This window comes from Diadema antillarum, unplaced genomic scaffold (assembly GCF_040938485.1).
Source record: "Diadema antillarum isolate AM-2024a unplaced genomic scaffold, OU_Dant_1.0 scf00000205, whole genome shotgun sequence".
In the NCBI taxonomy this organism is placed as follows: Eukaryota; Metazoa; Echinodermata; class Echinoidea; order Diadematoida; family Diadematidae; genus Diadema; species Diadema antillarum.
In genome coordinates, this window is record NW_027271094.1 from 1,975,865 (window position 1) to 2,003,142 (window position 27,278).

The 27,278-nt window shown below is 40.3% G+C and overlaps 1 protein-coding gene across 1 annotated transcript; it reads left to right on the forward strand.

Annotated features, from left to right (window-relative positions):
* The first annotated feature begins 8,627 nt into the window (after positions 1-8,627).
* On the forward strand, positions 8,628-18,964 carry LOC139724038 (uncharacterized). The gene is made up of 6 exons (XM_071635236.1): positions 8,628-9,245; positions 14,042-14,363; positions 15,517-15,662; positions 16,402-16,482; positions 17,906-18,162; positions 18,883-18,964. The coding sequence occupies exons 1-6, from the start codon at positions 8,628-8,630 to the stop codon at positions 18,962-18,964; spliced, it is 1,506 nt and encodes a 501-aa protein (XP_071491337.1).
* Positions 18,965-27,278: the final 8,314 nt, after the last annotated feature.

Consider the following 27,278-nt stretch of genomic DNA (forward strand, 5'->3'; position numbering starts at 1 on the left):
AGAAATTACCATAATAATTATTATAGTATGAGGAGGCGATAGTGATATAATATATATTGTACAAATTTTCCATTATTCTTGCAGGGGACCGGGTGATCATGGTTCTCGAGAAGATGTCTGATTTGCCCGTACAACATCAGAGAGGAAATAGTAAGTGGAACGTGTTTACCGTGCAACGTGACGTCACAACAGCCCCACGTCCTGCTGCCTTCTCTTCTCCAGCTGGCTACATGGACATGACCACTGATCAGCTTCAAGCTCCGCAGGGCCGCAGTCGGTTGCAGTCGGCCAAACTCCTCATCTCCATCCGACAGATACTGTCCGTCTGGAACGTGGTCGATCTCCCCACATTCATCAATCTATGGCGCCTCAAAGCAACTGGCTTCTCAGAAGACGCAAATTCCCTGCGTCGCTTCGTTGATGACTGCCTCGCTGGAGTGTACTGTGAGTTCTCCGGCGGGAAATTGAAGCTGTACCGGGGCTTCGATGAAGAGGAAATCGGAAGAGAAATGAAGCGAAAATTTACTGCTTGTAGGAAGCATCAGCCACGAATGCGCGAGATTATCGACATCGTTGAGGACGCACGTGTGGTAGAAACTCCAGAAGACATGGACGCCATCTTGGATCCTATCCTGAAGAAAGCGGCACCCAGAGAAAAGGTTGTTGCTGTCGACTGCGAGGGAGTATATTTCGGTAAGTTTTACGGGTCGATGTTGACTAGTAGGCCTAATTCAACACTCGAAATCCTTAAGCAACGGAGGTACCTCAACAATTAGGGGCTTTTACAAGAGTGTATAAATTTAAAGTATACATTCAGCGCAGATGACATTGTAGTGTCACAATTTTTAGATACAAACACTAATTAAGATCAAGCTGTCGAATACATGATGACCAAACTTACAAATGTTTTTTTTTTTTCCAAGATCGTCCAGATCGAACCGTAACTCTCATTCAGCTGGCAACCATGGATGGTCACGTGTACATTTTCGATATAAAAAAGAACCACAACCTTCTGAAATCGGGGAAACTAAAACAGCTGCTAGAGGATCCTTACATCATCTAGGTGGGTAGAGTGCTTTACACTGTGTTTCCACATCAGTTTTCGTTGAGAGACAAAATACGTCTCGTTGTTATCACCGGTAAAGTGAATTAGTTGTTGTTGCTCGTGGGTAACATTGACCTAAGTTACCCTCTACTGCCCCTCTCGGTCTAGCCTTGGCAGATACTATCTGATGCTGGGTAGTGCAGGCTATCTAATCGGGGGGGGGGGGGGGGGACCGTAGGTTATTCTCTCAGAACAATAATAATAATAATAATAATAATGATAAAGTCTTATTTACCCAGGGTAGCCTCTTCAGTGTTGCCACTGCTCTACCAGAGGGTTCTGCCATTATTATTACCCTAGCGTTGCCAGGTACCCATTTATACACCTGGGTCGAGAGGGATATATTAGTGGGTAAAAACATCTTGTCCAAGGACGTAGCACTGGGCGGGATTCGAACTCGCGTCATCCGGTCGGGAGTCGGGAGTCTTATACACCATGCCACAGCGCCCCCAATCCATCCGAGCACTTGATACAAGAGGTATCGCTGACTCCTGGACACTTTTCCAAGGAGTGGAATTGGAAGAAATTCCAGTACTTTCACATCCTTCTACCTTAAAGATGTCATTACTCGAGGCACAATATTTTCACGGGGAGTCCTTGCTTGTCGCCATATTGCCCTTAACTAAATTACTTGGCATCAGAAGCCGCTGTCATGTGTCATGCAATATATGTTGCTTCTGAGGCATCGCTCAAGTTACTTGTATACTGTAAGCAGGTATCTTGAACCTCAATGATTAAGAGTTCGCATGTTATGAGTTCTTGTGACATTCCTGGGATTAATCAACCGCGAATAAAATGTCCTTGCTCATAGAGTAGCCTATAAAATCATAATGTTCATATACTGAATTGTGTGTTATTCGCCGCTCAGCACTCATGTTGTAATCTGGGTGGTGTTTCATCAACGTTTGTCGGCGCTGACACCTTGAATCACCATAGTAACAGTCAGTGACCAGAGCATCTCAGCCAATCAAAACCAAGGATTTTGCTGAAATTGGTCAGCGCCGACTGACAAGCGTTGATGAAACACCCCCTGAAGCAGTGATACACACTGACAGGTGTGTATGCTGCAGTTAAATGAATCAAGATACTCAGCAGTGAGTATCTAACAAAGCATACTAGCTCACCCACCCTGCCTCCCCGGCGAATCTGCTATACACAGCTAGTACGTTAGCCATAGAAGAAGCGTAGCGGGAATGCAGGCCCTTATATACGGCTCTGTCGGGGATGCACACTTAGGGTGCCAGAGGCGTACTCACAAATTATGTGGAAGAACCAAGCGGTGATATTTAGGGTGGGGTAGGGAAGAGCAGTGTTACACACTGACAGGTGAATATGCTTTGTTCATTAATAAGATACTTATACTGTTGAGTATCTTGTTCGGGAGGAAAAACAGAAGGATATGCTGAATACAATCTAGCGGTGTGATTGTTTCCATGTAAGCTGATTAAAATCCCTCGTATTTTCAGTCTATGTGATTTTAATATCATTACATTGTATCTTCCATCAAATGTAGTGCTTGTTTAAGAGTTGTTTTTGAATTGTTTATTATGTTTTCTGTTTTTCAGTTTACTAATTAAAATGATGTGAAATATAAATGTTGTTTCGGTAGTGCCTAGTGTGGAAGACATGAATCATCTAATTACTATCGTCCTTCAATCCTCCCAATCAAAGGTCATTCACGACTGTCGCAGAGACTCGGCAGCTCTCAGAGCTAACTTCGGCATCAAGATGGCTGGAGTTTTTGACACAGCGGTAAGACAGACCATCGGACATTTTGCTATATAGCCATACAAAGAGTTGATTTCTGTAGATGAATGTTCTACAGGAGGAGGTCACTGCTGAAATAAGAATAAATCTGATATGGAGGTTTTTACAAGAGGTAGGGCTTAACAGGGTGCAAAAAGAATTAGAAAAAATATTTAAAAAAATTATGATGTATATTTTCATGAAGTAATTTGTGATTCAGTTATGTACAGACCACAATAATCGTGTCAATAGAGGTCAACATACATTACAGGGAGCCTTTAACGGAAAATATTTTTGGCTTAATACATGCATAGGCCTACATCCACACTTCATTTATCTCGATCTCAACAGATTGCCTTCGCGACGATCATGGAGCAGTGTAATAAGACTGGGAAACCCTTTCGGGTTGGTCTGAAGGCGCTGTGTAGCTTTCTCGGGGAGGACACACCCTTCAAAGATGATGCCATCATTGAGGGGATGGCGATCGACAGGCAGTTTTGGGCACAGCGCCCTCTGACGGCTGACATGAAGAATTACGCTGCTGCGGATCCACCTAGTCTCATACCTCACGTGTATCAGGCCCTGGGTGGGTTAGTTCTAAAGTATATTCTCAATTCTCAAGTTCTCTCAATAATTATCTGTAGGAATTCTCAAGCAATGGAAAGAATGGGGGAGAGAACTTTTGAACATGTGGAAACAATATCAGTGACCGAAGGGGCAATGTCATTGTATTCTTTCCAAATGCGCAAACACACACACACTTTATTAAAATGTAAAATGTAATGGGAGAGTACAGATGCATCCGGCACTGCACTCTCTTTCAGGCAGTAGAAGGCGAATGAACGATAGAGAAGAAAACGGTCAGACTACTGGCGTCAAAATAAAATGATGCACGATTTTTCATCATGTCACTCGATTCGTTAATTTTAAATTTGTGAAATTAAGTAATAATGATAATTTTTATGGTCCTATATCAAATATTTCCGACAAAGAACTTTGAAAAGGATAAGTTAAAGTCTGTTGGAATACTGGGTTACTCCATTTTACCTATCTTACCTGTTATCGGTTTTACTTGTTTTACTTGCAGAATGATCAGTCCGTTTTGGCGGGACTATTTCGATGCCAAGTGCAAGGACGCCCTCATGGAGCTGTAACCTGTCGATGGATTTGCTTTCGATCGGGCGCAGTACAGTTTAACTCTCTGCGGATTCGAAGTCAGACGAGAGAAAAAAAAAAGACGGGTTGATGAGAAATAAATGGTTAAACACAGAGTTATATGTGCTTTCTAGATACAAAAAATAGGCACACGTCTGTTACACCTGTTATGTAATACTTGTATAGGGGAATCCCGTTATAACGAGATCGTCGTTTCCGGGTGATTTTTCTCGTTATATCCGGATTCTCGTTGTATCCGATCACCTGTGGAAAGTAGGCCTACACCTTACATAAACATGCTCTGTTAAAATTAGGTTACATGCATTGAATAATAATTATGAGACGTCATGTTGATAAACAGAAAAACAGGAAGTGCGACTGGAAAAATGCGAGAGCATTCTCGCATTTTCGATGATTACAATCATAATATGCTAGTATAACATTATATACATTTTTTTTTTCTAGACACTGGCAATCGAGTGTTTTAGATTTGACAAATTATATAATCATGTCGTAGATGTTACCTTCCTTTTGTTATCCGCATGCTAATTAATCTGATTAATTCGAATTGTAGTGTATATGATAACATTTAGGCCTATTTTAGCACAGCCATGATATAGCTTCCATAGCTTCTAAATATTCCGATGCTGTTTCATCACAGCCCTCGGAAAGAGACTTCATGAACTTGCGGCGCGTGCTCCTTGATTGCGTTCTGTTTGGCACTGGATGACAGATGTTAGTCTCTGCAAGGAGTTTCTAGAGAATGGAGTCACAACCTCCTTGGTCTTTGTATGCACGCAATGATATAATTCAGACAATTACACGAAGAATGGACCTTTTCTGGTTTTAAAATAGTGCGCGATTTTGTCCGTTTTTTTAGTTTATTTATTTTTTTTTGTTTAGTTCGGTTTAAGAATAATTGTCGTTATACCCGCACAAAATCGTCTTTGTTCTTCTTTGTTTTTAGGCCCGAAAATTATCTCGCAATAACCGGAACTTCGAATCTCCAGAGGCCAACACGAAAACTTATTTGGGACCAGACGATTTCTCTCGTTATAAGCGGAATCTCGTTGTATCCGATCTCGTTATAATGGGATTCCCTGTCAGTTTACTTGCAGAACGATCAGCTAGTCTGCTGGACAACTTTGATGCCACGTTACCCTTACGACTGTTAACAATCTGGTTCTTTTTTTCTTAATCATACAATGTTGCTTGTTATACACTCCTTTCGAAATTCATGTAATCACCTACATTTGTTTCATTTTTGTATCTTTTTTCATGTATAAGTCACTTTAAGTGCACCTGCATTCGATGGAATTTAAAGGTACACGGAGTCACGAACCCGGTTCATTCTACTACAAAGGTTTCGGGAACGCGGCAACTTAAAGCTGGCGTTGTTTTGTTCGCCTTATTGCAAATGACTGATAGATCACGCTTGAATCGTTGGTTTCAATTTCTAGTTTTTTCCCCTGCACCTTCTTAGGACCCTAATGTATAGTTTTATGAATGTATCAACTGAAATATAACACTACTTTCAATATTGCTATCATAATAACCATTCATTTTTCAGCACTTTGTGGTTTTTTCCTCTATGATATCTAAAATTGTATTTGAGAAGTATTTGCTACATAACCCGGAGTGTTATTTGTCATTTTTATCTCAAGTTTGGTCTAAAGTTGCATTCGTGCTCCGTACCTTTTTGTTCACACTCTATTTCTGCTGGGGCCTACGTTTGACAAGCTTGCTTTAAAGTTGGTCCAATCATATTCCTCTGACATTTTCACTTCGATTCAAATTTTGATAAATTGACAGCCATGTTCTATGTCAGTTATATTTTGTTGAACATCCAAGTTCTATTTTGTTATACTTGATGCAATTTTCCATTGAGAAATATGAAAATAAATTGAATTGAATTGAATTGAATGTACCTGGAGAACGGAAACATCTACAATGTCACGTGTTCGGGGTATAAGGTTCCTTAATGCAATAAAGTGTACATTGATGTGGTTATGTAATATTGATGTAGTACGTAATTACATCTTGAAAAAAAAACTTTTTGCAAGCAGTGGCTTTGACATTTGCGAACTACTGCGATGCAGCATTAACACGGCGGAGACAAAATGACGACGACGACGACGATGATGATGATGGGGTTGATGGGGTTGACGATCAAAAGAGTGCTCTTGAATATGTTTATCTTAACTGTAAATGAAATCACCAATGGTAATGATGGAAGCATAACATTAAATATGTGATCAGAGTGAGGAAATGGACCAATTTCTAAATATCATTAATGATGTTTATAATAATAATAATAATTATAGTAATAACAATAATAATAATAATATGAGAGTGATAATAGTGATATTAATAATATCATTATAATTATTTTTATCATCAACATCATCATTATCATACTATCAGTATACGTATATATTACTTTTTATCTTTTCACACTTATTATGAATATTGTTATAAAAGTTTCGCTGAAAGTAAATATTCCATTCGTATACGAGCAAGGCACTCTCATTCTTCACTATAACAATGCAAAAACACATAAAGTCATACCGAGGAAAAATAAAGGTGGATTAAGTTTTCCCTTCAGATAGGTTACCACCTGTAAATTCAATGAAAGCGGAAAAGTAAGTGAAGCACTGATAGAATGTGCACATGTTCTATCGACGTTCTACTGGCGAGTACTGCGACAAATTTATCTCTTGTTTGTACCCTCTTCATCTGAAAGAGCCACAAGTCCACCACTGTTTCCAAGCCAAGAAAAGAAGAAGAAAAAAACTCTACCATTTTCCGTACAGCATTCTACTATACAATAACATTAGAAATTGTTGAGTACTCATACATCTCAAGACAGCGTAATCATGTCCAATTTCACCAATCTATTACCACTTCCTGAAGCCTCGTGTTTGTGTGGGGGAAACTAATCCACAAACAAAAAAAAAATGTTAAAAGGGCAATCCAGTCCAAACATAAGTTATTCTGATAAAAAGAGTAAACTCTTACGAGTATAACAGTACAAATTTGACTGAAATCGGACGAAAAATAAGGAAGTTGTGACATTCTGAAGCTTTTCTAACAGTTCTTGTACAGTGGATATGGATATGCAAATGAGTGAGCTTACCCATGTCATAACCTCACAACTTTCCATTGACCGTGTGCAGAAAAATAACGAAAATTCAATGTTTCTGTCATTGGAGTCTGAAGCATGATGGTATTCCTGGTTGAATGACTTCAGAAAAGTGATCTGTTAGATATACCAGGATTTTAGCCTCGGGCACAATTGCGTTTGAATGAAATTAAACTTGAAATACCTTGTATCAAACTTTTATTCGCAAAATATATGGTAAGATGTGAAGGGGCATGACATGCTCACTTTGCCATTTGCATATTCATATCGACCGTTCAAGAACTGTTCCCTGAAAAATTAGTGAAACTTCAAAATGTCTCAACTTTCATACTTTTCAACCGATTTCAATTGGGATTTTACCGTTGGACTCGTAATATTTTACTCTCTCTTATCAGATAACATATTTGGACGGGATTTCCCCTTAAAGTGCAATATTCAGCACAATGTATACTGACAAAATGAAACTGAGCTTCTAGTCTTGGCAAGTGGATGACCAATAGACCAGTTCGTAATTCGTCTTTGCGCATGAGCAGAAAAAAGTAATTTGCTCCAACAGGCATGCTGGTTTGTAAATTCACTGAGATAAGCATCAGTGGTGTGATGATTATTCATGTGATCCTTATCAATAGTGCTTTCCAGCACATTCACCAAAGAGTATACGATATTCCTCGTATTTGGAATGTATTGATGAAAAAAAAATCGAAATATATTTAGGGGAAAACACTATTATGTTTCTATAAGTTGTTACACACCCTGTTGACAGCTCATTCAGATCATCTGCTCTGCACAAATCTATTCTTTGTTGAACATCAATTGCATACTATTAAACTGTCACGTCGGGCAAGCTCATGCATTAAATGCTGCCTTCAGAACACGTGAAGCGCCTAACCAACTGATAAAAAAACGTCATTGGTACCAATATACACAATATGAGCTAATTACGAACTGTCTTATACCCGGTGGTGATCACATGACGTCACAGTGACCACTCCATACCACACCCGTCACAGCTTTGACAAGTTTGTCATACACTATAATGAGGTCACAAAATCTAGCCTAATAACTGTGTCGTGGCCCATATAGGAAAGTAGAAAACCCGACAATCACATCCCTTGAAAAGGTTCGAGGCATTGCGCATTCACAGAACATGAGGGCGGGAAATTAGACAAAAACGGCGTCACATTCACCTGCGGATGAAATCCGCGGTAAATTCGAGCCACTTACATGCAGAAGCCTGAATCCATTCTTTCCGAGAAGAGGAGGAATTCCACGAAGGTGCAACAACAATTTTAGGAGAAATTCCTTTGCTAACGCTATGCAGGCGTGCAATGACCGCGCGAGTGGAGGGCAGAGCGTCTGACACGTAAATGTGCGACGGGGTATGAAGGTTACATCCCTCAAATTGGAGATGAGAAACCAAGAGGCGGACAGCAAACTCTAAGCTCCGTGTTTGATGTCAGACTTTTCCAGTCGTGCACTATGGCCTCACAGCAAGTGAACAAGAAAATGCAGCCGACGGAAACTAAGGTTCGTGGTCGTATGTTCCGAATCAAGAAGACTTGCGCTCGAGTTCGCCTCTTGGGTCTCGACAACGACGAGGCTCGCCTAGACATCGCCATAATTCGGCGGATACTTGGCGTAGGGGTCTACGACATGCGAGACGTCTTTCGCCGGGGTGCGAGCGTGCATGTGGATCTGACTCCGATGAGGCAATCTCCCCGGCGATTCCAACGCAGCAGCTCGCCTTGGAACGTGGTTAACATCATGCTGGCTAACGGAGAGCCCGCGGAAAATGCAACCACGTTCTCCAATCCAGCGGCGTACTTCGCGGGAAAGAAGAACATGCAGATTCCCTTCACCCGATCGAAGCCACTAGTCAAGCCGGAGATGACTGGTAGAGTTGTGGAGGTAATCTGGAAGATTTTCGCGGAAGCGAAGGAAACTCGGCAAGATGTAGAGGAGCTCCTTGGCAAACTAAAGAAGGTGTTTAGTAAAGACGAGCTGCGGGTACTTCACAGCGAGAGCAAGACCCTGCTACAGAGATTCCGACGTTTCTTCATGACAATCCCACTCTTCTTTACCATGAGATGGGGAAAGGTAGGAAACACATGACATAATTCTCCCCTAATTACTCTCAGCCCTTTATTAACAGACTAGATTATATCACTTTTTGTTCGGGAGCAGGCCATCAAACGCTTTTGATTTGTCTGCAAATTTATACCGACAATTGTTTTTTTTTGTCCCCCCCCCCCCGGAAAAGGAAAATGTGCCATGTAAGTACATGTATCTTCTTCGTGAAAATATTGATCTATGTTTCATCTCTGAATGTACCATGGAAAGAGGTCAACCGAGTCATAACTTTCTTCGCTATTAGGCGAAGAACGACGTCCTTGTTTCAGTTCACAAGAAGAAAATCGTCACGCGCAGTCACAGATTTCTTGGATTTTTATTAGCCACTTTCACAATATTCTATTCAGTGTTAAGCTCTGCTTTCACACACAGTAAACAACAGTACACAATGTCTTCACAAGCCAGATCGTTTCATTCGCGTAATTTTTGTGGTATGTGGTTTTGTGTGTGTGTGTGTGTGTGTGTGTGTGTGTGTGTGTGTGTGTCGGGGGGGGGGGGGGGAGCGCACCGGGCGCGCCCCCCTCTATTTTTGGTTACAACAAAAGAAATAAAAAGAAAAAATGGGGAGGGGTGCTTACCCCCCCCCCTCCCTTAATTTTGTAAAGGCGCCCCCTCTTTACGGAATTCCTGGATCCGCCCCTTGGGATGGGTGTCGCCTTTGTTACAGCAGTGCTATACCTATTTACCTGGTTGATTACCAATTTTCTGCATACTGCCAATACGTGTTAGTTGTTCCTCTCAAGATTTGCCAGAGGCAAGCTTGCCCGACATGGCAACAGGTGCATGCAAACTTGATTCCTAGTAATAAAATATGTGTAATAGGGATGCAGGAGAGAGTTCCGTCATTATGTACCCCTTCTATTCATACATACATTGTATGAGCTTCTGAAGTCAGCATTACTGTAGACACCGAGATCATCGTTACCCAACTCTATCCCTAACCTATAAAAAAAACCCTAATGCCAAACTGGGTAAACTCTAATCCTAATCCTGAAACCACCTGAATGTAATAATGTTACTTATACATACCGCATAGCAGCCAGGGGTACATGGAACTCTTGCCGGGATGCACTTTATGTCATCGCTGAAAAACAAACAACAACACAGAACAAGACATACGCTATCCAAAATGTTTTTCATTTTAGTCAATGATCAGGTCCTCTTTATTCAGGGTAGCCTCTTCGTTGTTGCTCTACCAAAGAGCCCTGCTATTACTATTGTCCTCGGGTTGCCAGGTACCCATTTACAGTGGCGGATAGGGGGGGGGGGGGGGTGGGGGGGGCGCACCGGGCGCGCGCCTCCATTTTTTGTTAAAACAAAAGAAATTCAAAAGAATGGGGGAGGGGCGCGTGCGCCTCCCCCCTTTAATTTTGTAAAGGCGCCCCCTCGTTACGGAATTCCTGGATCCGCCCCTGCATTTATACCCCTAAGTCGAGATAGACGTGGTGGTTAAAAGCATTTTGTCCAAGGACGTAAGCACTGGGCGGGAATCGAACTCGGGGTCTTCCGATTGGGAGTCGGGAGTCTTATATCCACAGCGCCCCACCGACTGTCAGCTGACGGACCTGTCGGGGGAAAAAAAACAACCAAGGAAAACGTTCCTCTAACACTGGAGAGTCCCAGTTTCACCACTAAGCTCCAAACCACACTTCTGTGTAGCAAATCCAAAGAATGCTGGCTTGTTTCAGTCTTAACTTGAGGATATCACTTTTTACGTATTTTATTTATTTATTTATTCAGTTTTATTTAAAAAAAAGAACAGGGTAGTCACGTTCAGGGCCCAAGGGCCTGCTTTTCAAGTGAGCCCTGTTACAAATAGTACATATTGCGAGTAAAAATCACATAATACAACAGCAACAAAAAAGAAAGCAAACGAACACATAGAAACAAGCAAGATGTGATGTCTACATAAGTTAAAAAGATACAAAATTAACAAACTAAAAGTAAAAACAGCAGGAGATTACCATATGCAAAAACAAAATAAATTATGTTACCAGAATGTACAAAAATAATGGCCAAAAAGTGATATGGCAACGGGTAAAAAGTACACTTTCACACTTGGTTCAGTATATTGAAATATTGCAGGTAGGTTTACACAGTGTAACGCAAACAAAAAGAAAAGAGAAGAAAAAAGTAGGCGAAACAAACATATGAAAGGTAAAAGAAAAATGTGAGAAGATAGAGATGCGTTATCATACACAGATATAGATTCAAGGATAAAAAAATGTAGCGCATATAAAAATAGTACCAAAGGCAAGATCAAAAATCATAATCTCATAATGTACTAAAAACAATGAGCATTGAGAAACATAATGATACAGAAACAAATGCATACTAATATGTATAAACTCTTATTGCTCATCATTTTAACATATCAAAAAGCTGAGTTTATATTAATTTGCTGATCGAATTTGTCTTTTAAACCTTTCGAGGCAGTTTGACGATTGAATAAAACTGGGAAGATTGTTGAAAAGAGAGCAGACGAAGAAGGAAAATGTACGTTTTTTGTATTCTGTTTTAGGCATGGGGATGAACAATGGGCAAGATAAGGCATATATCGAGTTTCGTACGTTACTTGACGCCTTGTAGCCATAGGACATAAGTATGATGGGGCTAATCCGTTCAAGACTTTATATACAGCTACGCAGTACTGATACTCAATGCGTTCTTGTACACTTTGCCACCTCAATCTGTTCAACAAGTTGTGAACGGGGGAATAATAGTCTGCCTGCATTACGAGTCGGGCAGCTTTGTTTTGTACCCTTTGTAATTTGACCAACAAAGTTAGTCTTGGTGCATGTGCCCCAAACAGTACAACAGTAGTCGATGTTTGGCAATACCAGTGAGAAGTATAGTTGCGCAGCCATTTTCATGGTAATACAAGACCGAATGCGCCGAATACAAGCTAATGTGCAGGCCGTCTTTTTTATGATACGTTCATTGTGAAGTGACCAATCTAGACTGTCTGTGATAATTACTCCAAGATATTTGATATCATTGACAATATCCAGATACTGACCATCAAATTTTAAAGTCATATCTAAACCATTTCTTTTCCTTTTCGAAGCAAATATCATAACTTTTGTTTTTTCACCATTAACCCTCATTCCGTTGTTCTGAAACCAGGAAGAAAGGGTGTTTAAATCTTTTTGCAGCGAGGCCTGAATTGTACGAACATCCTTTAGAAGAGTTGAAAATGGCTATGTCATCGGCATACAGAGAAATTCACGTCTTATCATGAAATTGCAATCTACATATGTCGTTGATATATACACAAAAAAAGAAGCGGCCCAAGGATAGAGCCTTGAGGTACACCGGATAACATTGGAAGGAGCCCACTCATTACACCTCTGAATGACACACATTGTTGTTGTTTTTTTTTACATATGAGGCAAACCACGTAAGTTCGTTGCCCTGAACACCATAATACGGTAGTTTTTCTAGCAGACCTTCATGCGGTATTATATCGAATGCTTTTTTAAGATCTAGAAATACAGCGCCGGTGATTAACCCTTTGTCTAAACAGTCCAAAATGGAGTCGCAAATTTCTGTCAGACAGGTAGTTGTAGAATGTCCTGGACGAAATCCAGCTTGTCTCTCAGATAACAGGTGTTGCCTGTGTAAATAATCATATAAGTATTGCTTATGAACAGCTTTTTCAAGGATTTTTGAAACGATGGGCAGAATTGATATAGGTCTGAAATTTGACATCTCAGTTGAGTTTTTGGACTTTGGAATAGGAATGATTTTCGCACGTTTAAAATCATTGGGTACGTCACTAGTTTGTAATGAACAGTTAAACAAAAGAGCCAAAGGTTTTGCTAGAAAATGAGATCCACATTTGAGAAGTCTTGGGTGAATATCATCAAGTCCTATACTCTTCTTACAATTGATTTTATCCAGTTCTTTCTGTACAAAATTTGTTGTTATCTCATCAAAAGTGAACCTTGAATCTACGGCTGCTAGTGTACACATCTTATTCACATCAATTGGGGGCAAGTTGTTATTCATGCTCCCTATACGACAAAAGAGAGCATTAAAGTCGTTTGCCAGCTTTACACGGTCAGTGACAATTTCTCCATCGTATGGATTATTCGCTAATGAATAAATCCTGTCCAAACACATATAAATTTGTAGAGAAAAGTATGACCATTAATGTATTACATAACACAAAACTGTAGACATGAGCTCGGGCTTGGAATTGAATAGTCCTGAAACTCGGACATATTACCGCTAGATACTATAACAAATGTGATTATACCGACTCAAGAAATTAGCTGCAAGTGTCTGAAACTACCTTAATTTTCATCTCAAAATAACTCTACCAACGCTTAAGAGTCAGACTGGGCCTTTCCAATCCTAACCCCAAGCGCCGTCCTTACCCTGATCCTAACCACGATTTCTAGACAGAACTGATCCTAGATTGATATGCATTATTCTGTTCAGTCTTAGTTGGAGTACATCTAAACTCTTGCCAATGAAGATGAATATCATTATAAAAGCTGAAAACGAAAGTTACTTAGACAGTAATTATGTCTTTGTGGCTAGAAATAAATTATTATAATTTATGATTTGTAACAAATCATATCTTATAAGTTGTTCTCAAGATTGCGTGGAGTGCTCATCTTGTTATTTTGTGATACAGAATGATTATTTACATGCTAAGCAAAATATATCCTTTTAATGATATAATTCCTGGAATTGACTGTGGATATTCATTACCTCATAATAATGACCCTGGATGATTGTATTTCGCATCAAAGGAAGAATGGTCGACCAACATCTTCCTACATCCCGGCTTCACCGAGCTCGCCATCCAGAAGGAGATCCGTCGTCGGGCCCTAGTCATCTACAAACGACGCGGTGGTGGACGGAAGAGCGACAGTAGGAGCGAGGCGAGTGACCTCGACGACTCCCTCGTCGAGTTGGATGTCACCCTGACGCCGGGCAAGGCGACGACCACGACCCGCATCCCCGTGGTGAGCGAGGCGGCCAAATGTGCGGTGGTAGTGGACACATTGCTGAAAGACGCGGCCAAGACCGGCATGATGGTTATCAGTCTGGACTGCAAAGGTTCTCCGAAAGGTACACCAACAATCCGCCATGTGATCCGAAGTTTCGTGTTTTATTCAGCCACTGACACGTTGATTGATTGATTGGTTGATTGATTGATTGATTGATTGATTGACTGACTGATTGATCGATTGGTTGCTTGATTGATTGAGTGAGTGAGTGAGTGAGTGAATGAGTGAGTGAGTGAGTGATTGGTTGATCGATTGATTGATTGATTGGTTGGTTGGTTGATTTATTTATGTATTTATTTATTTATTTATTTATTCATTCATTCATTCATTCATTCATTCATTCATTCATTCATTCATTCATTCATTCATTCGTTCATTCACTCACCTATCAATTCAGCCAAAAGACGGACAGGCACAAGAAAGATTATCGATGATCCACACAATTAAAAAAGCCCGAATTAATATTATCAAAAATATCAGATGTTATCCAAGCCCATGTTATGCTGTGAGATTAAGTACAATTCTATTCCGGATAAAGTTAATACTGGGATGTAAGTGCAATGCTATACCGGGTTAACTTCAAGACTTTTTTTAACCTTCTCATGCTTACAAGATTTTGCCCCAAAATAATGTCTCCAAGAACCAAGTGCAAGTCCCTCTTATTTCAACCGCCATCCGTCACTTCATTTCTTTTTCTTCTCGGAAAAACAGGCTTTGGCAGCATCAGAATTATGGAACACTCTCCTGTTAATATCAATGGCAAAAGCAGTTATCTTTCCAGTGAAATACACCTAGATACCTCTCTATATCTTAGTGTATCAACTGTTTGTTTTTTTCATCACATGCTCCTTTTCTCTTTCTTAGCTGTAACGTTGTACTTTCATTCTTGAAGGGCCTAGAGACTTCCTTCAGAGTGTGATATAGGCTGTAATAAGAATATTTCATTGTCCTTGTGAAGTTCATAGTCGATGGTGACTTGGACTCGTGGAAAGCAAAGATCATAACATGCCACGCTGTTCACCATGTTTTATATTAATTGTATTATTGTTTCCATGTTGGCAACAAAGAAATTGTTATGTCACATGTCAGTCCTTTAACAACATACCCGTGAGATTTGTAGCCGCACATGCATGCACGCACCACCCGTATGTGAGTTGTATTTGTGACGTTGCACGTCCGCTGCTGAATAATGATAATTATCGTTGACTCTTCAGACGGACAGACATCGGTGACACTGGTCCAACTCTCGACGCTAGAGGGCGAGATTTGGCTGTTTGACGTCAGTGAGTGTCCGGGCAAGTCGTCACTGATGAAAGAAGGGCGTCTTAAAGAGCTGCTCGAGGCGGATATCGTCATGAAGGTGGGTCTTTCGCCTCACCATCTATCTCACAATCTATCATTTCTACAGAAGCTTGTTAGTAGAGGACACAGGAGTTCGCTTGTCAGCTGAAGTAACTTGCTACGCAACTTTACGTTTGGTTTTGGTCATGTCGTTGAAGAAAAGTGATTCTTGCTGTTTCCTAAAAAAAAAAAAATAAATTCAAAGATAACATATGTTGAACATAACATACGTTGAACATAACTATACGGACATTAACGCTAGAAGTCCTTTAATACACTCAACACGCATGCGCAATAGTCCAAATAGAAGTGACACACCGCTCGCGGATGTACGTGGATTGCAACCACACCCCCTTCGCGCATGAACGGGTATATCAGGTTGTCGTGGAAACCTACCCGGGGAGGGTTTTCGGTGTGTGTCTATTTTAAAACGGTACCCCTCGCTCTCTTCTGCGGTCTTATTGTCCGAGGCGAGGAATTTTGTTATCCGGACGTTGTCCCGACATTGTCTGGGTGAGATCTGTTAAACAGGGCTCTATTCATGCGATTCATTTATGTCTCTGGTGAGATGCTGGCGGTAAAGTACGTTTTCAATTCATTTTAAAATCATGAAGCCCCATCCGCTGCAGTGCTCATTTTGCGCTAGCCGCTTTCCAACCGAATTGAGCCTTTTGATATCTCACTGATAAGATGATTGATTCTACCAGAACAGTCCTTCATTCCGATTCATCTCCTCTTGATGTCTTTCATATCCACAGGTGATGCATGACTGCCGAATTCCCGCCGCTAACCTGCATCGCCAGTTCGGAGTCAAGCTACGTAACGTCTTCGATACATCGGTGAGAAAGGGGTCTTCATTATCATGTATCTTCCCCTGACTTCCTGGGGTCAATTACAGAAGACGCCATTGATATCTTATGCAGTGTAGTTTTGTCTGGTAGTTGACCTAGAATCCGACTTGAACACATATTTACGTATCTGAAAGTTTGCAGATGTATGCGTTAATATGTGTTCAAGTGTAATTGGGGATTTTTCTCTGAAGACTGCGTAAGCCTTATTTACGTCCTTTGCCATGCTTTATCTCCACTTGTATTGACTAACAAATACTGATTTCAAAGATGCGTAAGTCATGTGTATAAATCACGTCATAATATTTCCAGAACAACAATGGCCAAGTTCAAATTTTACTGAAGTAATTTCACTGAAGCAATATTAAGGATTTCACGTTGTCCTCACTTGGGATACTTGGGATAGGACATGGATGTCAAGCGACAGATCAGAGCCGTCAAGTTTTCCTGATGCTGCAGGAGACTTCCTAAAAAAATCAAATATTTCTTTACATCCTGACCAGACGGTATCAAAGCGTCATTGACTTTATAAGGAGCTATATTTTACTGCAAGCAACACGCAAGCGTCTGTCTTGTGTCTGCCTGATTTTGATTTGTGAATGTCGGCAGCCCTGAATGTTTCGTTTGTCTCCAAATCATGAAAGCAGAGACATCATTACATTTTCTTCTTTGCGTACAGAAGAACTACGCATTGGGCTCTCAGGAAGAGCAATAGAAAGGCCAGTACATTATTGTACCATGTTAAGACTCCACATAAAGAAGGTAATTTGATTTGTATGCTGAAAATAAGTCATGCCGTTGTTTAAAGGGTAAATCCATAGAGCGGAAATAGCAAGGCCTGAAGTTGCGTTTACACCATGTTCCCGGCAGCCACGGCAGCCCCATTTGCCTGAAACGTAGTGCGCCGTGGGTAGATGAGACATTCTCCTGTTTTCCCCCCTTCGCATTCTAGTTTTGTTCATTCCAGTTCTCGCCCCCTTGAACATATAGCTATCAGACGCTATTCTCACGGCGTCTGGTCAGGCTAGACTATCAATGTTTTCAGTCGCGTCCGGCTACGCACAGCCCCCAAGTTTTGTTACGGCCTATTACGTGCCGCCCGTTTCGTTGCGTTCACCCCGTTTTATCACTGCATATGAAATTCCCCATTAGCTCCGGGACTGCCGTGGCAATTTTTTTTGACAGTCTAAATATCTGACTCGGCATCCAAGGCAATCACGGCATGTCGCGTTTGCCTATCCCGTCTCACCGCGTTGTTTAAACGGGGCTGCCGTGGTTGCCGGAAACATGGTTTAAACGCAGATTTACTGAATGAAGATGGCCACTGTACGTTCAACATTTTGATGCTTGATGTTTGCCTATTAATGATTGTGACTCTGCATACTCTGTTTCTTTCCTGTCATGACGCTCATAGCTGGCTTACGATACTTTGCTGTACCAGTGTAACCTACTCCCCAGCGAGCAGACAGAGGAGAGGCCCCGGATTGAGATGGCCGCTCTATGTGAGCTCCTCGGAGAGAAGGCCCAGTCCGACGTCGGGAAAGGACTGACAGAGACCCTGGAGAACAACCCACACATGTGGGCTGACAGACCGTTGTCGGAAGAGCTGATTCAGTACGCGGCGGGAACCGTGCGCTCCCTGGTACCCAGAGTCTTCAACAAACTTGATCGGTAAGACTTAATGCGCACCTATACCGAATTCGCCATAATAGGTAGCTCAGATCTTTATCTGTGTGTCGGTGTGTGTATCGTTTTCTGAAGGGCTGCAGTATGTTCGGTCTGAATGGTGTAATACCAGCCTGTCAAGCAATAAACTTTACTTCAATTGTAAAATTCAGTTCATTCTGTTTAAATATTCGCATGTGTAAGTTTTCAAATAAAAAAATATGCTGTGCATGATGAGAAAAACATAGTAAGACCTGCCATGTTTATTGTCTTTCCTTTGATATTCTATTTTACAATGTCCTAGAGTGGATTCAACAATTGCTTACCATAGAGCCATGACGCATACCCGAGTTGACCAATTTAAGCACTCGCCACATAGGCCAAACATAGCCAAAGTGAAGTAAACCGAATGTAAATTAAACAATTTATAGAAACGGGAACATCCTTTAATCGATGCATATCGGACAACGGGAATTTACAGACAGATGAATAGAGTGACAAATACAATCGTGTATGAAGTAAAAAATGGGGGAAAAAACACCTGAAACCAAGGATTTTATCACCGTCATCTTAGAAAGTTGTTGCTTCACAAAGCTGAGAATCTACATTTATTTTTGTATGTATACAAAGTCAAATTCGATATGACTCGATCCCCCTTCATCCGTAACACCATCCCCCAAATCAGTGACATTACAGTACCGATATCCTCTTCACATTTTGACACAGACTCATTCACCCAGCCTGGCAGCAGTACTTTGACTGGAGGTGCGAGCACACACTCCTCCACACCCAGACCGCCGAGGAGTAGCGGGGAAGGCATCCGACGTGCGGGTGGTGTCACTTTCGCTGTCTTTGTATTCAAAATACATTGCAAACTTCGTGCTTCGTTTGATTAGTCTATTCATTTTGATACTTTATGAAAAAGAGACAAGTTGTTACGTGTTAATGTGAGTCATTGTGTTGTCGATAATATGATCGTAAAATTTCTCGATATAATCGTAACAAGCTTTTCGATGTCTAAAGAAAGCGAGTAAGATGAGATTTATGCGGTTACTTATCTTGTATTCTGTTCTTTCACAATTTCATATCATGTTAAACATGATGTTTCTACACACCGTAAGTTAGGTATGTGATTTTCGTTCTCTGTCGAGTACTAGAATTCAGCAGTAGCAAAAGATGCTGTGTTTAACGTAGATTATTGTAGCAGGGTAAACTCTTTAAAGGACAAGTTCACCTTCATAAACACAAGGATTGAGAGAATGTAGCAATATTAGTAGAACACATCATTGAAAGTTTGAGGAAAATCAGACAATCCGTTCAAAAGTTATGAATTTTTGAAGTTTTTGTGCAGTAACCGCTGGATGAGAAGACTACTGCAGTGTGTAATGTCACATGCGTACAACAATATAAGGACAATATAAAGAGAATTTCACAAAAAATCATCTTTTGAAAAAAGTACACATTCCCTTGACTCGCTACCGACATATGTTATGGGTAATATTATTCCCCCTGCCTTTAGAAAGCGGCAAGTCAAGTGCTCTTTTATTATGCGAAAAAAGTGAAAATATGTTGAATTTTCTTTACATTTTCTTTATACGGTTGTACGCATATGACATTACAAGCTGTAGTAGTCTCCTCACCCAGCGGCTCCAACACAAAAATTTAAAAAATTCATAACTTTTGCATCGATTGTCCAATTTTCGTCAAACTTTCACTGATGTGCTCTACTAATATTGCTGCATTCTCTCAATCCTTATGTTTATGAAGGTGAACTTGTCCTTTAAAGACGAACGAGAACTCCGAGTTTGGCATGTAACTGCTGATGATGGCAGTTTTGTATTATGTTTACCAGTTCCTTAGTTCTTTGTCGTATAGTTGCAGATGTGATGTAGAAAGTATTATCTGTCATAAGTTTCACTCACTTTTTGCACGATTATTGCTCTTTTATTTCCTTTACCAGTGCCAAGTTCATTCATTCAATAGGTGACCTAAGTTGTATGATTACCTACTACGTTTGATTTTTGTATTTGTATCGTAAACTTTGTTATGTATAGATATCGCTTTGCCGAAGTGTATGCATGTATTCATTTCAAGTTGTAAGCCTACCTCAAAATTTGAGAAGCTTGAAGAATAGCTCTGCGTGACTGTATTGATAGTAAGTTCTTGTCTATCGTCAAGTTTCTGTGCTTAAGGCATCAATAATAAAATATTGTGCCCGATGTATGCGAATCCTATAGTGTCAATGAATATACAGTAGGGTCTGTCTATCTCTTACAACTGCTATGGAGGATGTGAAAGCTGTTTGAACGTATGTCTCGAAAGGACTAGATATACCAGATTGTACGTCTTCAGTTGAAATTGACACAAACACGAGTATAGAGTGTGACATGTTCTAATGTTGTCTTTTTCATATCATTACTTCGAGCACCAAAGCGTAATTATGACGAGTTTTGGGGTAAGTCTATATGCTTGCATCATGTTCTAACTTCTAAAAAATCCACAACTTCGGAAGTTAGTAAATCCTCGCACTCCAAAATGAAGCAAACATGTTTTGCCTGAGCACAGACCTCCCTCTATTGTTTGAAAAAACAAAACAGTAGATAGCCGGCAAAATAATTACAACTCCACGATGTTTACCAGGGTTTTATACTATAGCTCTGTACATGCACAGAATGACCACCACACATGTCAGTGATTTTGTCACAAAATGGATCTGTAAGTTTGTATGAATTTCACATAAGTTTGGGTAAAATTCTGTTGAAATCAAAGCAAAATGCGTGCTAGTTGCAAGTCTTTATTCCCTGTCTACTAATTGCATCATACTATTCAAGCCCGCATACAGGTCTGTGATTACTGCATATATGACAAGTAACATGGCGTATGATAATGAGTTGGTAAAAAAACACGCATTTTGGATATTATGCATTCATGACCACCATGGATACGTCACGAAGTGCATGCTGCTTTAATCAGGGAGGTGAGAGGAGCACCTCCCTGCTTGAATGTAATCTCCGTTTGAATACACATTGATGTGTCATGAAAACCTCTCTTTAAGTTCGAATAAAATCACTTTTCAAGAGCAAATTCTGATAGTTGTTCATGTGTTTCATTGTTTCGTGATCATGAATCAGGGTAAGAACGCAATGATCCAGGCCAATTTCTGCAGAGAGGTATAAAAGTATAACAAGGGTCGTTTGTACTTTCTCAGGTTTAGGAAATAACCAGTGCAATACAGTACATACAGATGTACTATGTTTATGCATGAATGTCTAAAGAACGTCATCCTATCTCTCTCCAGTAAACGTCATGTAAAGTATGCAAATCAGATATGACAGACCCAGAGAGAGAGAGAGAGAGAGAGAGAGGGGGGGGGAGGGGAGGGAGGGGGGGGGGGCTCATGGGACAAGATAATGGATAAAATGATGTTGTTAACGGAAATAAGAGTAGAATCCTATCTACCAAATAAAAATGTGCACTGTTAGTTATGGCAGTAAGGTTTATTTGAACTACGGTAATACCAAAGTGCCTTTAAAAGTGTCATACGTGGTATTTTGCGCAAGAGGCCGGCGTACTCAATGCATGCAATCTTGTGGGTCTTTTTTTTTTTTTTTTTTCCCCGAGGACCTAGCAATATAATGGGTTTTTTTAGCCGCACATATACATTTAAATGCATTTCAGTACTTGGAATCTAGTTTGCATGCATTTGTTGGTTTGTTTGGCAAGCTTGGTCAAGCATTCTGGTTGTAAGGAACGACGTCTGTTGAAGCGGGGCACAAAATTTGAGCATTTGAGTAAACAGGTGTATTAGCTCCAGTATCTTCCTTCCATAAATTGCGTGTTCGCAGTCTTGTGTTGTACCTTAGTCCAATTCCATTTTTCTTTGGTGTATATGGTATGGCAGGAGGTAAATGACTAAAAATGCCTGTGTGTGTGTGTCATTCATCAGAGTCTTTCCTCTTCCCGAGTGTTAAAGGCATGCCCACTAAAAGTCGGTCATGCGATCAGAATGCGCAACTACAAGATGAAAATAGGTGCTTCCTTGGGAGGTCACTTTTAAATACGTTGAATTAATAAAAATTTCTCAAATTTTTCGTTATCGTCAATCATTATTTTTTTTATCATAATATCCATCCGTCATTTTTTTTTCTTCAATTCTAAAGTATCTGTTCATCTGTCAGAGTTTTATATGTTTCGGTACTCATTCCCATCTGTTTGGCTTGTTTGTTTGTTTTCATTTTCCATCTCACAAAATGACATGTCTAGACAGCCCATACTCAGCTGCCCTAGCCTGGTCTTCCATAATTTGGGTTATGGGGTCCAGTGTGAATACCTCAACGGGTAAGCTAGCACCCTGTATTTTGAATTAATAAACTGGGATCTTACAAATGGAACCTTCGTCATTCATATGTCCTATCCGCCGGACAGAGTGTTTTGTTTTTACTGGAGGAGGGGGGGGGGCACGATACGTTACTTATTAAGCTATAATACCTCCACCCGCTTATATTAAATCTACACTATTTTTTCTCCCCGTCTTTCCGCGCAAGTAAAATCTACAGGTTTTATCATACCATTATATATGGAGCCTACCGTATTTCACCGTCAATTTCAGTTCTCCTTGAAACAAATCGTCCTCACCTCGAGTCGTATTCCTTGTGTCATCACTTCAATATTCCAAGGAGAACACTTTTTTTGGAGGAAGCGATATGATAGGGCCTACCACATGCGAAGATTGGCAGGATCAACTGCTCGTCGGACATTCCCCTGAATAGTGTGACTCGCACACTGACTTCTAGTTGTCGTCAACATCAGTGTTTATGATCGGGTCAAGGTGGGAAGTTTTATGGGAAAGTTGTAATTCATTTCTGTAAATTTGTGTTATGACAGTTTGATACAAATGTGTATATAGACGTCGTCCACACAAGACATTTTCATTCAAAGTGGGTATATACATATTTTACAGAACATTACAAATGCAAAGTTAAGAGAAGATTAACCACATTGCTGTCATGATGCGAAGTGATGCGAGGTGATGGGAGGTGCTCTCAGTAGAAACATGCTCATGGGGATCAATCCACTGCTTCACAACTTGTAACCAAAAAGAGCCACACCAAAGGTAACATTAGACAGTGAAGAACGATTATTGACTACAAGGACAGCTGTACAATGTACATCAGTGATCGCTACAAAATCTCACGTCTGAGGGAATTAACTTCTTTTCATGGATTCGAGTCAACATCTTATTTAAGGGAGAATAATCGCAATACCCCCTATCAGAACTCACATTTATGGAGTGGTATAGGCCTATATCCAACTGTCCATATTGCAGATGATTATACGAATTCGTCCTAGTCTTTTCTGAGATCCGCAGTAAGCATGCAATCGCAAAAATAACAGACAATTAAAGAAGAAATCATTCCCCTCGTTTATTTTCCTCTGGTACTGGTAGAGTGCACTCGCCATCTCGGTCACGCCCTTTCACTATTGCCAGAATCCATCAACTGGTGAAATACTATACATGTGTATTTCATTCCAGTCATGCATAGGCCCTACGTCTTGCTGGGAGGATCTCGTTTAGCGGTCTCCAATCGTTTGGATGAACTATAGAATCTAGTGAGCACATTTCCTTGTAGTAAAATCGAAGTGTCTTATGAAACGATAGTGAGCGATATAGAAACAATGGTGATATGATTCGTGATTATGAATAAAATGAAGTGTCCGTTATATTAATTGTTGTAGGCCTATAAGGGGTCGGGTGGATAAAGGTTCAATGGTACCCCCCCCCCCCCCAACACACACACACACACACACACACACACACACACACACACACACACATACAGCGGAAGAATCTAGGGACACAAACTTTGGAAAGTCATGGGTGTTATTTCTTCTGTTTCCTGGTTTTTCAAACATCCCCCTCCCCTTCCCCCCCCCCCCCCCCCCCCCAGCAAACGAACTACAACATCAACAACAAACGGTTTCGGGGACACTGAATAATTAGGTATTATGTTTAGCGAATAGAACCACTGATTGGCCGCTAAATTACATTGTTCGGATTACCTATTGTGTAATATTCCAGTTGAGATGGCGTATACACACAAAAAGTGTAAAACTTTTTACACCACTGAGGCATGACGGGTGAACCAGCCTGTGACCACAGACACTGGGTCTAATCAGGGAGGTGGCTCTTCCCACCTCCCTGGTCTAATCATGGACCCTACCACACAGGGTCCATAGTCTAATCGACCCTCTCAGGACCACTATGGTTCATAAACTATTGAAACTGTATATTATGAACGTGGAATATTAGTCATAGTTACCTTTGTTAAAAAGACAGTGTTTGAATGTGTATAACCACTGATCGCTCCTCGGTAGCCTCGCGACCTCGACGAAGAGCTGTGTGGTTGTTATTTGTCCTCTTTTCGTTGAAGCCGAGGCGTTGTTAAAACTCGAGAAGTGAACTACCGTATGCTATGCCCTATCGCCCTTGCCCCATTCGAAATTCCAGACGCATTACAAAGAGACAAAGAGAGAAAGAGAGAGAGAAAAAAAGAAGTGAAGGTGATGGGAGTCCAACCACAGTATGCCTCCCAGTAAATCTATTTGCGTCAAATAAGAGAAGTACATGTATGTGCGTGGAATGGGACAATGACCCCAAATATACGACATGCAGTCTAATCTGTGCATGTATATGCATACAGCATTTTCATCTCAGCTGACGAGCACCTGTATCATAGAGAATGGTGATGTATACTAGAGAATACGCCCAAAAGTCAGGCGAGCTCTTCATACCTTAAGTTGTTCATTGTGTTCTCTGGAAAATTCTCTTTCGAAAAAGTCACTGCTTGTTTCTTTTCATTTTCAACTGAAGAAGTGAAAAAATTAATCACCTCAAAAAAGATGCAGATTTTCTATAGTTTTGCAAACATCAGTAAGGTGTGAAAATAAATGATTAAAGAAAGATATGCAAATATTGACTCATCATTGAAGACTTGTATGAGTTGACGTTTTCTTCCATTTGGGATTTCTGTTTTCTATTTCCTTTTTCTTTCTTTTCTTCTCTCTCTCTTTCTTTTCATCAAGATGGTCATGACAGCAATATCTATATATTCACAAATTTATATAGTGATGCAATGTTATGCACAAAATTTGAGTTCATTCGTTGGTTGCCCTGTCAGTCGTGAGCAGAATATTTTCATTCATATGGATGCCAAGAGCATCCAAGTGCTAAACTTGGAAGAAATGGATCCACGACATATTCATTTCCGAGATCCACATTTCTCCGTGACCACTGAATCAAATTGAATCCGCTTTTCTGTGAGATGTTGGTATCAAGTTATAGTTTCATACCCTGAAAAAACACTTAGCTCGTTTAATCATTTCGAAAGTTAGCAATGCGAAAAGTCCGATTGTAATCATTTTTTCCCCCGGGCATACTGTAATACAAAACACCATTACCGTAATTTGAAAACAGTCGATTCAGTTATAATTATAGGGGTCAACGCTCTTTCAAGACCTAACTCACGATATCTACTTAGAAAAATATGACCACTGATTTCTATGTAACTATATACATGGCGATCAATGATTATGCAACCCCTTCAAGGGGCAGCCATATTGTTCAGTGTCAAGAGAGACAAGGGCTAAACATGAGGTTAGAGTGTTCCCAGAAACGAAACCAGCAAACCACCTGACAAACAAAAGAGAGGGGGTAGAAATCTGTTTTCGTTTGTGCGTCTATCTTTGCGGCCGAAAATACTGAAGCCCCAAGGTAACCAATCACTCGTATTTTCTGCGATACAGTCGTTTATTTTAACCTTCAGCGAAGCTTGCTGATCATTGTATTTGTGATGTCCAACATCGAAACAAGAGTTTTGTGACAAAATTATACAGGGAGGGATCTTGTATGACGTCATGACATATTAATCATTAATGAAATGATCATTTTGAATACTCAGATACCTGCGATCACTGTTAGGTAAAATAGGCATTTTGAGAGTAACTTATTTACCAGCTAAGCTTGTCCCCTTCCGACAAGTATTTGAATATGTCAATTTTTAAAACCTATCCCATTCATATTATATCCTGTGCTGCCAAAGTTTGTGATATGCAATAATGCACACTCTCAGTGAAATGGGAAAAAAATATTTTGCTCTTGATTTATAAATTTCTACAGTTGGGGATTTCATGTTTTCTAATGGTAAGCCATTTCACAGTTTGTGGAGCTACACAGGCACATTGCTGGTATCTTAATTTTAGTTTTGTTTTACATATGGAATTCGTACAAAAGTCGGCCCTATATGATATGAAGGGTTATGTAACGCTTCCTCACGTATTCACGTTTTACGTAATTTCTGGTTTAATATATTAGAAATACAATACATGACCCAATATTTTTCTTTGAAATACCACTGTAAAGAATGGTACATGAGACAAACGTTAGTGTAAAACACACTCTAATGGGAGACAAATACAAACCTGGCCCTATCCTATATTGTCAGAGTTGGGTTATGGGTGAGGCATTTATACGCATCATTACTGATAGCTTCATGAGAAGAGTAACACACATAAGAATGACCGCCACCTCGAGTAAATTATATGTTTAATCCGGACAAGGGATGAAATTATGGAGTATAATGCCGTCAGCTCATTAGTGCTTATAAATTATCTGCTCTAATTCAAACATATCTCTCTTTTTTAATTCAAAAACCTGTATATAGTATTATGAGCTCTCGATGTGCTATATCCACTGCGTCTATGTCTATGATGCTGTGAAAATAGACAAAGTGCAACGTTGAGCAACAAGAATAGTGCATCCCATTCGACATCTGCAATACGCATCACGACTTGAACACCTAAAGCTACATTCACTGGCCTGCAGACATTACAATAGGTCAGACATGATACAAATCTACAAAATTGTACAGGGAATAGACGCCAGCTTTCCCAGTCAACTGACTTCTTTGACTTTTCATCTGGCAGCCGAACAAGAGAACATCGATTTAAGATTTTGAAGAAGCGTGTCAAGACAAAATTGATGCAATTCTCTACTTCTCAGAGTGATATCAGAATGGAACAGTCTGCCTTCGTCTAACTAGTATGGAGCACTTCAATCAATACAT